The sequence below is a fragment of the Perca fluviatilis genome, chromosome 19 (genome assembly GCF_010015445.1).
Source record: "Perca fluviatilis chromosome 19, GENO_Pfluv_1.0, whole genome shotgun sequence".
NCBI classification, from domain to species: Eukaryota; Metazoa; Chordata; class Actinopteri; order Perciformes; family Percidae; genus Perca; species Perca fluviatilis.
In genome coordinates, this window is record NC_053130.1 from 31,420,358 (window position 1) to 31,432,611 (window position 12,254).

Consider the following 12,254-nt stretch of genomic DNA (forward strand, 5'->3'; position numbering starts at 1 on the left):
CTTTTTTCTTTGTTCTGAACCACTCATTGGCAGCAGTGCAGCTCTTTAGGAAGTGCATTGTTCCATTTCCTGTTTGACAGTCACTGCGATTGAAGCCGGGCTTTAGATTGGTAGTTGGCAAAGTGTGTGCTGAGATGGGTTTTTTTTCACTGACTGCAGCAAAGAATAGTTCCTTCCTGTTGGAAACATTATTGTGATAGTAATGTTAGCTGCATTAAACACCTGAGACAAAGACATCCAATTCTCTGAAATGTTGTGTAAGTGTATTACGGCGGCACAATATATCGGTTTTTTTTCGCCATCGTGATATTAACTGGCGCAATTAACGCATCGCGAAAGGCTGCGACATATGCTGAAAGACAGTATTTTGTGTTAGTTGAAATAAAATATCAGTAGAAAACTGCACTTTAAAATGTATCTGTCAGTAACTTTTAGTGGTGCCTTTTATATTCAATTCAATAACAGTTTCCACTGGGTCTTAAAAAGTCTAAAAAAGTCTAGAATTTCAAAATCAAAATTTTAGGCCTTAAAAAGTCTTAAATTCGCTGAAGTATTGTATTCAACATTTTTAAACAGGTCTTAATTTCTCTAGGTCCTCTAATGCTCATTGAAATACTTTATTTGATTTCATGGTGTTGTATTTTTTTTCTTTTGATACTCCAATTATAATTTGCTCTATATGTATTAATATTACTCTGTGTCGCTTTTATTCAATTTGAATACATTTATTTACTTTGCAAGTACTTTTGTTTTAAATTTCATTCATAAAGGTCTTAAAAGGGTCTTAAAAAGTCTTACATTTGACTTGTTGAAACCTGCAGAAACCCTGAATAAGAGAATGTTGAATTTGTGTTGAATTCAACAAGCAATTTGTTGTATTTTCAGCCAAGTACTGAACGCAGCAGAACTGAATAAACTTTAATATCTGTTTATAATATCGTTATTGCGATATTCATCAATGTTATTGCATATGGTGCAGCCCAATGTCATATGATTATCTAATCTGTTTGTACAAAAGCTTTCTAATGAAAACGTGTGTCCTATAGCTGTGATTGTAATCTCTACCCACGCTCCTTTGTAACCAGGTGATCTGGGTGTGTAATAACTGCCGGAAGCAGCAGGAGATCCTGACCAAGCCAGGCGAGTGGTTCACCGGTCAGGCTGGGAAACCCGCTGGCCTCGGTTCAGCCGTCAGCGAGCCGTCTGTGTGCCAAACGCTCGGGGACAAGAAGCTCCGCTCTCGTTCCCAAGCACCCCCGGGCTCCACCACCGCGATCCAAGACCCCAACCGACCCAGCGCACCTGGGACCGCACCTGGCACCGATGCCCGGTCACGCAGCGAACCGCCACGAGACACGTAAGCTGAAGCAATGTCGTGGAACTCGCGCTATAAGACAGAGAGTGAAGGCATTGAGTGAGGGAAAACTCTAACACAGGAACTGTGTTGTTATCCAAGCAAATCGAAGCCAACATCACTAAAACCCTTTGCATCTGGAGATACGTACAGATAGGGTTGGGCATCGTTTTGATTTTAACAATTTTCATTCCAATTCCGATTCTTTCTTTCGATTCCGGTTCTAATTGATTCTCGACTCTGATTCTTTGAGGGGTGGAGTTGAAACGGGTCACATGCTTATTTTACAAATAGGAGGAACATTTTGTTTTTGATTCAACTGGGATTTACAGTTTTACCGGGCTTTTTTTCAAGGTACAATAAAGCCACACTTTAGAGCGTGCTTCCTGTGCTCCATGGCTGCAACACAACAAGCGCCTTGAAGTACGGTGGCCGCTACGGAAACCAACACTGAGTTAGTTACTTGTGTTAAATTTGGAACCACTGAATTTTCCAAACGATCCCAGTAAGAAAACTTTTGAATCGTCATTTTTGAAACGATTCCCAGTTGGAACCAGTTCTCGATGCCCAATCCTACATACAGATTGGTGACCAACATAGGTAAAAAACAACCTAATGTGTCACTGGAACATTAATGGAGGGATGGCATTCTGGCCATGTCTCCACCATACATGATTATACTGTACTACAGCTGTTCACTGACAGAGTAGGACTAGCCATGACTAGTAATAGTGATGGTAAATATTGCTGGAGTGCCCCTTTAAATTGCAATCCCTCAGCCACTCCAGAAAGAAAGCAGTCCTTGTAAAATATGTTAATATTTGTATTATTGTGCATTATCTCCAGCCTCCATCCTTTGCTTCTTTTATACAGTGGTGCATTATGTCTCTTAAGCAAGCTGTCTGTGGCATTGTTTCCTATGCCATTCTGCTAGTCTAATGGAAGAATGCAGTCTGTTCCAAAAAACACTGGATAGTAGAATGCGTTGTCACTCGTGACTTTCCATTACTGGACATTCATTTTAACAATGACACGGTAACCCATTCATAATCACAGCAGTGGTATTTGTTAAGTGTGAGTCAAATAGTTTGGAAGTAGAAGCTAAAAGCAGTGGAAAACAGTGGAGTCTTTCACATATCATTTACTCAAGTGGCTATCATGGTTTTTGGTGACACCAAAATGCCCACATAATGATTTATATTTTTACTGTCATGGCCAGTGTCGATGATACATGACACGACAATCAAAAATGACTCACAGAGTCAGTGTGGAAGTGAGAATTGAAGTGTTTAATTTTTTTGACATCAAAAACGTTCACAAAAGATGGAGGAGGATGGGACCTGGAGGTTGTGCCAAACGAAATTAATATCATCAAAATATAATCTCTAGCTCTTAAAACAAAACACAAACCAAAAGAGCTAAGGCACGTTAAATCTCATAACGGCGTGCGCTGTTTTGCTACGGTTCCCTGGTTGAATGACGTTTCCTCGAACGGTGTGAAACGGTGTGCAACAAGCTTTGAGGTATGTTTTCTCTGGTTTGGTGGGTGTGTCAGAGATGTTACCCAATCAGCAGCGACGTGTTTGGAAACTCGTATTAAAAAAGGCAGTGCGCTTGGTAGGGCTGCTCCTTCTTAGTCGATTAGTCGACTAATCGGTCGTTTTGGTCTCAGTCAACTTAGATTTCTTTAGTCGATTAGTCGTGTTTTATGCTGTTTTCATGCTGAATGACTTATTTCCAAGAAACGTACGAGCACATCTCTGGTAAACACAAGAATTAAAGTGGCGCTTTTGCATGACTCTTTGCGGAGAAACTCAAATTTACAGATCTGTCGATTAAATCAACTAATCGATTAGTCGATACAATTGAACGAGTGTTAGTCGACTAAGGATTTCTTCAATCGAGCACAGCCCTAGCGCTTGGGCACACAGCAGGTTGTTCATCGCTCCCCCGTTTCAGTTAAAATAAACATTTTGCTATGTTATGTCGGTGCTGAAGGTGGCCCCTAGGCTGCTTCTTTAACAAAAGTTGATTGGCCAACACAAAACCTGAAGGAACCGGCGCATCTACTGATGCAGCGATCGATCGATGTTCAATAAGGCTAAATACAAATATCTTAAATACAGTATCCAGTGATCTATGTGCCGGAAATTAAATACCAACGGCTCTCACCGTTTCTTTTCTTTCTCTCTCCGTCCCCATATTGATTGCTCCCCAGGAGAAATGGAAGGGGAGGAGGAGGAGCTGGTCGCGGAGAGCGCCGGCCAGGTCAGGCCAGGCTGCAGACCCAGGTCTCCATGGACCGGGACATGCGGGGGGAGTCCAGGGAGCGCAGGGAAAGCCGGCGGCTGACAAAGGGACGCTCTCTGGAGCATGATCCTGTGGGGGGAAATGGTGGAGTGAGACGGACAGAAGAGGGGGGCTACCACCAAATGGACCACAGCGGTGCCCCCCCTCGCCAAGCAGGGCCGGTCCCTCCTGGAGGCCGGGGCCACCCTGGGCCTGTGCAGGGTCGTGGCGTAGTAGGGGACGTTGGGGATGGCGTGCGGCCTGGTCAGAGGACGGTGGGCGGGGTTGGCGGGCCACATGAACACACCCTTGCTCAGCAGCCCCCTCCCCCTGAACTCCGAGAGCCTGGGGGTTCGGGCCCTGGCTTGAACCCCGGCCAGGGACCCGTAGCGAGACGGACCAAACGGGAGAAGGCCGAGAGCATGCTGCGTAATGATTCGCTCAGCTCTGACCAATCGGAATCTCTGCGTCCGCCACCGCCAAGGCCCTACAAGTTGAAACGGGGGCTGGGGGCCGGAGTGAAGAGGCAAACCAGCGTCAGCAGTTCAGAGGAGGAGGGAGGGACCACGCCCGAGTACAGCAGCTGTGAGGACGCTGAGATCGAAAGTGTCAGTGAGAGAGGTGAGAGACAATATCAATCATCACTTTTTGTCCATGAAATAACCTGTTGTTGATTTCAGCCAGGGAGGATATAGAAAGTATTGACATCTGTCAGTTCATTAATTTGTTTATCCATCCAAAAACTTTGAGGGAATGGTCTGTCTCAACACTGCTTTATGGCAGTACCTTACACTGCTCAGGCCAGGGAGGTACTTTCTATTTCACTACAGGTTAACACTAAACACCGTAACAACCACTCATATCTCTCAGATCACATGTTAAACTGACATGACATCTGATGCACATGTCCTGTCCTTGCTCTAAAGATTCACTATAGGACCAGCATGCTCCACCCTAAAGCTGTCTTTTGAGGTTATATGTCAAGATCCAGCGCTAAAAGGGCTCCAGCAGTATACATAATATACCATCCAGGGTCCTGACAAGAAATGATAGAATTAGTGCACCGACAGACGTCAGTCAAATTGTGACTTTTGAATGCCAATTAAAGTTGCTGTAGGTAGGATTGTGAAGATCCAGGACTGAAGCCCAAACGGTCTCCTAAGCCCCTCCCCCCACAAGGGAGAATGAATGTGTGTGGATGAGCAGTGATTGACATGCAGTTAGACACCCAGCCCTGATTGGAGGATCTGAACAGGGAGCTGTGGATTTTTGCAAATCGCACTACAGGCTGTAGGTGGTGCCAGAGGAGCTGGATTTATTTTTCTTTTTTAATTACCTGCCTAATGTAGTTCTACTCAAACATAGGGTCAGTTTCAGCAAATATGACAGAAAGTTAGTTTTATAAGTCTTACCTACTGCATCTTTAAATGTCACAAAGAAGTTCATACTTATTTTTTTGTTTTCCATGATGTGTCTGTATAGATGCCTCACCACCACCAGCAAATTGTTATGTTTTTGCAGCTTTGAGCAGCTTCTTCATACTATTTGTGCAGTGCATTGTGTGACAATAGTGTCAAAAGCACACTTAAAAGTCTAATGTTTTTTTTGGCCTGCATACAGATTTTAAGCATACTTAATATTGTCTCTTTTCCAGTCTGAGGCATAGACTGTAAAAAACAATGGACGAAGCTTCCGGGTCTGAAAAGTGAAGCCAATGTGGAAGTGCCTTAAACCTGCATTCTATCTAATTTCCAGCAGGGCGTGACTCCACTTATGATCCCATTTATTTTAAAATAGACAATAAAGCAGGGGATGCTTTAGGGCATGTCTACACACTGACCTGTTAATCATGATAGAGGCTTAGCAATGCTAACCATGGCACTGTGTACATTAAAATAGCCCTGAACTTGTTTTTTGGATGTTGTCCATGTTTTTGACTTAAACTGTTTTCACTGCATCAAAGTTGATCGGAACATTTTGGTTGCCTAAAAATGTCTTGTCCTGCGTTTGGTAGCACCTTGCTAGGCTTAGCTAGGTGCTAGCGTTAGCTGGTAATTTGCTGATTTTCTTTGTACTTCCGCACATGGCGCCAGTACCCGTAGGTCCGCTGTTACTGCTGGTAAAACTCCGCCGGATGACTTATTTCAGCTGGTTAAAAATCGGCGTTTAGCTTAGCGCAGCGCTATCTCAACCCTAGACAACACTGGTCATCCTCCCAAGCTCCACCCTCTCGTCCAAATATTGTCACGTCCGGTTTCAAAAAACCAAGATGGTGACAACCAAATTGTCAAACTTGAGGCTTCGAAACGGCAGTCCACAAAACAATGGGTGACGTCACTGATGCTACGTCCATTATTTTTACACTCTCGTGTAAAATACTCAACAGACTCAAAGCCTGTCTAACAATTAGAATGCAGTATGGAATTTGGACACGGCTATGAGTTTACAGAAGACAAATTGCCATTCATAGCGACGCTCTTATGTCATATCTGACACAGGGGAGGAAGTAAACAAACATATAGGTAACTCTGTTTGCTTCATGTGGAAGCATTTTGTATGCATCGGTGGACCATTCACCTCCTCCTGCATGAGGCACTAAGTGCACACCATACTGATACTGTTGGCTAATGCTAAGCTACATACAGACATATCACTGCAGCTGTGCACTGACATATTTTAACTGTTACCTGTCTTGATACATTTTTTATTTGGTTTAATTCCTCAAGGCACCCAGCCAGGAGGAAGGTGTCTCCTACAACTACACTGTGTAAATGAGCCTGATAAGGCCATTAGAATGATTGACCGAATCTTACTAACAGAATTTACAGTTCTTGTGTATGAGGTATGAGGCACTGCAATTTTGGTGTGTGTGTGTGTGTGTGTGTGTGTGTGTGTGTGTGTGTGTGTGTGTGTGTGTGTGTGTGTGTGTGTGTGTGAGTTTAAACACTCCCACTGTAACACTGTGTCATGGGAAATGATTGTAAGAAGTGGACAGAGCTGTTTAGTCTCAGTGTGCCTTCTTCATTCAGACTTGAATCTGGAGACGCCGCTCTACTTAAACTCTCTGCGTTCAGTGATCAGAACAGGTAAGATTGCTCTGATACCGGCTGATTTGGGGAAAAACTGCTTGCTCGGGCTTGCAGTTCTTGAAAGTTATTACACACCAAGCTACTTGAAAACATTAGCACCTTAGATGCTTTCTAAATGCTGTCGTATGGTTGTGTTTGCAGAAACATTGCACCTCCCGCAACTTCTGTGTACAGTGCGTGCAGCGGGTCATAGCCGGCGGTCTGAATGTCAAAGTGAGCCGCTGCTAAAAAGAGTGTTAAAGAGTGTGTGCGAGCCCATGTGTGTGTGTCCCAACACTTTCCTATGTGTCATATTGTATTGTTTTCAGCTTAGCCCTGAGGGGGGGGGGCAATCCCACACTAAGCGTACATGTGTGTGCATGTTAGTGTGTCCATGATGGGGCAGTTTGACCCCGGTTGATCCCAGCGTTGACCGTGTGTGGCCTCACATAGCCAACTATTTCCCCAAGCCTGTGTACACGCTACTGTCATGTCCAAGCTGGGTTTTGTCACTTCACTACTAACCATTTCAAGGCACTGTGGCTCAACTGTGCTAAAAAAAAAGAAAGAAGCTAAATCAGTCTAGCAAAGGGTGGAGTAATATTCTAGTATTGTTTAATTCTAGACATGGAACTAGGATAGCACTACTGAAGGTTTGCTGCAAGGCTGTAGACAGCCGAGCTGGGAAATATTACTGAAGAGGAAAGATACAGTATGCTATGTATAAGTGGACCTTTAGTTTAGATTTATTTGTGTCAATCTAGTTATTGAGCTGTCACGCTTATGTGATATCATGGTTTTAGCATTTTACTGATAATGGCTTTTAACAGTCATCAACATTTTTTTTCAATTAGTTCTTCTTGAATCGTGAGACACGTTTATAAAATACCATTAGCAGCAGAGATGGCAAAAATACTCACTTCCTGTACTCAAATAGAAGTACTGATTTGCCTTCTTTATTCAAGTAAAAGTAACAAAGTAACAGGCTTGGAAATTTACAGTTTAAGTATAAAAGTAAAAGTAGCCTTGCGAATGACAACTATTTTTTATGCAAAGCTACCTGGACCACACAAATGTTACTAGAGTGCAAGCTGAGAAACTTCATTGGACCTGGAGAAAAAGGCTCTTTATATGCCATTGGCTACATTTTAAATGGATGTCTGCCAATAGGCCTAAAACATGACATATATGATTATTGTGACAGAGACTGGGACTCCAGGTTAAGAAGATTCTGACTGAGTAGCAAGATATGAATTCAATTGTGATTCTGTGAGAATTAAAAGATCCAGTTTCTCTTTTTTAATCTTCCCCTTAACGTTACCGCCATCAAGCCGCAATGATTTGCTGTGAATCAATACCGCCGAATCTGTCGAGTCGTCTTGTAGTGGTGTGTCAAGTGCAACGTATATTCCCATCCAATTAGATTGAATTCGGTATTGATGACGCAAAAAATAATAACGGTAACTCCACTGAAATAATTTGAAACTAAAGTAACGAGCCAGTTTTGTAAAATGTAAGGAGTAAAAGTAAAAAGTCGGCACAAAAATAAATAGTAAGGTAAAAATATCTGAGAAATCTACTTAAGTACAGTAACTTCATTACTTCCCATCTCTGATTAGCAGAGACTAACCTAACTGCATATTTTTTTAATGACATTTCCACAAAAAAGAAACTCAATGTTGATAAAAATGTCAGACATGCATCGTCCATCCTCAGAAATTACACTATTCCTATTGAAAAGTAAGAATCTTGCTTCTTTTTGGTCACATGAATGATCGTCAAAATGTTTTAATCCCATCCAGAGATGTACACACCTTTCTCATTCAGAAGAAGACAATATAAGAGTCTACTTGCAAAATGCAGTGATTATAATCGATTACATTGTTTTTGTGATCGTAAGGAGCTGAAATCGAAATTGGGATCAAAATTCCATTAAAATTTGATTAATTACCCTTGATGATATGTTACAGCAGTGGTTCCCAAATTGTGTGTCTGTGTGTCTGTTGGGGGCAACGCAAAATAGATGTAATATAAAATAAAAAATAATATAATATAATATTATATATAAATATATATATAACATATATATAAAAAATGCATGGTTCTGCTGGTCAAAGCATGGTCAAGTTTGTCAAAGGATGCCAGGTAAACGTTAATAAAGCAGACAGGCCCTGCAGAAAAAATTTGGGAACCAGTGTGTTACAGTAACAAACTTTCGATACATTACTTGTCTGGTCTATAAAATGTCAGAAAATGTTGATCATTGTTTCCCAAAGCCTATATCCTTGATGTTCCACTTCCGGGATCGCTCTGTTGCCAACGGAAATTCCGTCACATTTCACTCATTTAGGCCGGATATCCATCGGCTTGGGCTTCCTTTGTGTTGGCATTCTAAACTCCGGTGGATTTGTGAGGACTATGTTTAACTGCTCCTCAGATCTCTGCAGGGTAAATCCAGACAGCTAGCTAGACTATCTGTCCAATCTGAGTTTTCTGTTGCACGACTAAAACAACTTTTGAACGTTTACATGTTCCACCAAAACAAGTTCCTTCCCGAGGCTATTTTGCGGGGCTTTTCCCGGTGCCTAGCACCAAGATGATTGTGATTGGTTTAAAGAAATGCCAATAAACCAGAGCATGTTTTTCTCCCATCCCAGAACTCAAAGATATTCAGTTTACTGTCACAGAGGAATGAAACAAATATTCATATTTAAGCTGGAATCAGAAAATGTTGATGATTTTTTTCATATAAAATGACAAAATATCTATCAAAATAGGCGATTTATTTAATAGTTGACAACTAATCGATTAATCGATTAATCTTTGCAGCTCTAAAAATGAGCATACATTATTTTTCTAACATTTAGCACTTTATTACAGTATTTGCCACTTTCATCAATAACGTGTGTTCTGGTGGCTGTGGCTCCGAGGTAGAGTGGGTCGGTCCTCAAGATTGGCGGTTCGATCCCCAGCTCCTCCGGCCACCTGTCGGAGTGTCCTTGAGCAAAACACTGAACCCCAAGTTGCACCCCAGACCCTGTAGGCCTATGTCTCTGTTCACTGCTCCTAATGCACAGGTTAAATGTAGAGAATTTCACTAATAATAATAATAATAATAATAATAATAATAATAATAATAATAATAATAATAATAATACATTTAGATTATATAGCGCTTTACAAGGTACTCAAAGGGAATATAAAAATAGCAAGATCAGTATAAAAACATCACTTACAATTAGAGATGAATATGAAAAAGGTGCAGCAAAACAGCATAGTAACAAGATAGAAACAAATGGAAATGGCTCAGTTGGTTACAGGCTAAAAGGAGCTTTAAACAGATTTTGGGCGTTTTGAGTGCGGTTTGGAGTCACTTAGCAAGTGATGTGTAAAGTCTGAGGCGTTGGGGGAGAGAGTTCCAGAAGGACGGGGTGGCACCGGAGAAAGCCCTGTCCCCCCCATGTTCAGTGCTTGGGGCGGGTGAGAGTAGGGATGGGTCTCGAGACCCAGTTCTATTAAGGACCCGGTTCCAAATTTCTCAAAACCTGAAAATCAGTAAGGTCCGAGCTTATCGATACTGCTATCGAGACTAGTGGATCATATAACGTTATCTTTAAAAATAACATACGTGCGCGAACCGGAAAAATGATTTATGAGCACAGTGTGCGAAAAGAGTACTGTACGATTGTATGTGACAGATAATACAATTTCTTCTTCTTCTGATGAGAAAGAGGGTGCACGCAGCCAGGATGAGGGGCTAGAAGAGGGGAACGTGGTGACACTGTACCCCCCCCCCCCAGAAATATGATTTATACCAACCCCCACGCCCCCCATCCATTGGGCTAGAGTGATGTTAATCTGAAAGCTGTGATTTCCATTGGATCAGAGTACTGTCACTTGGCTGCCTGTTCTGCCAGTCTTCCCAGTCATTGTCACATGACCAATTAATGTTTCCCCCCTTATGCCACCCCAATCAAAAAAAACTGGAATCGCTCCTGCACGCAGCACCAGCCAGGACCCAGACCAGTCTCTGTGACATTGATCAAGTGGAGGTTTAGGATGAGAGTGTTCTGTCAGGCCAGGTTTTAAACACACCAGCGTGGCAGCGAGACACTGCTTCCTTTTTTAGCTCTAGACTGAGACCAGGTCAGCTCGGAGATGTGCTTGCTGGCAGCCGAGAAGCACCCAGGCATGTAAATCATTGTAAGATCAGTGCAGGAAAATACACACACACACACACTCACACACGCGCACATACACACTCACACACAAATATGCAGTCAGTCACAGTACAGTAGATCCTATTATGATCTGTGCAAGTATCCTCCTACACACAAACACACGCTACTAACTCAACTCATTCTCTGATAGAAAGGAAGGAAGGAAGGAAGGAAGGAAAAAGCACAGCACAAAGATCATAACACATCATAAAACATGCACCTTTCACTTTAGAATTCCTTATCCCAGAGTTTGTCAACCTTTTCTGGCTCATGAACCTTTTTATAGGCCCCCAAGTTCTTAAACAATTACTAAACAAACTTCTTTCCATCATAGATTTGCTATTTTGATTTTTAGAACACCACAAACACCCTCCTTTTTTATACAACATATAAAATACATACATACAGTACATACATAATATACATAGATACATACATACATACGTATATACATATAGTACATACATAATATACATACAGTACATACATAATATACATAGATACATACATACATACATATATACATATAGTACATACATAATATACATACAGTACATACATAATATACATAGATACATACATACATACATATATACATACACACAGTACATTAATTAATTAATTCATACATGCATACATACATACATACCTACATACATATATACATACAGTACATACATAATATACATACAGTACATACATAATATACATACAGTACATACATAATATACATACAGTACATACATAATATACATACATACATACCTACATACATATATACATACAGTACATACATAATATACATACATACATACATATATACATACATACATTAATTCATTCATACATACATACATACATACATACATATATACATTCAAAATACATACATTTTAATCAAAAATGTATCAAACTATTATGAATGTATTAGTTTTTAAAATCTCATACAACCCTTATCTTCCTCACAAAAAGTCACTCTGGTGGTCCTGACTCCATAGTGACTTTGATAGCCTTTCTTCTTCAATCAGGTCCTTGTAAGTCTAGAAACACAAGACTCACCAACATGGCCCACCCACTGCAAAAAAATCACGTTCACGCTCAAGAGAACTCAGTTGTCTATCGTCAGAGCATTTGCTTTAAGATTACATAATGTCACTATAAGTTGTCACAACTCATTAACCTCACAGTCTCCTGGCTCGTAGGAATGCTTGGCTCTGTTTTACTCTGTGTCATAACAGTGTCGTCGGGATCCTGCACACATTTCGACAGCGCCCCTCGGCCCATGTGTACAGAGCATTGACAGTATAAAACGGAGGAGCCTGT

The 12,254-nt window shown here is 41.4% G+C and overlaps 1 protein-coding gene across 2 annotated transcripts in view; it reads left to right on the forward strand.

Annotated features, from left to right (window-relative positions):
* The window catches only part of LOC120547952 (regulating synaptic membrane exocytosis protein 1-like), a 150,262-nt gene that overhangs the window by 77,399 nt on the left and 60,609 nt on the right, over positions 1–12,254 (forward strand). For both annotated transcript variants that reach the window (XM_039783784.1, XM_039783783.1), the window contains exons 5-6: positions 1,086–1,357; positions 3,573–4,264. In XM_039783784.1, coding sequence (XP_039639718.1) covers positions 1,086–1,357; positions 3,573–4,264 — 964 coding nt within the window. The remainder of the gene's footprint in view (positions 1–1,085; positions 1,358–3,572; positions 4,265–12,254) is intronic.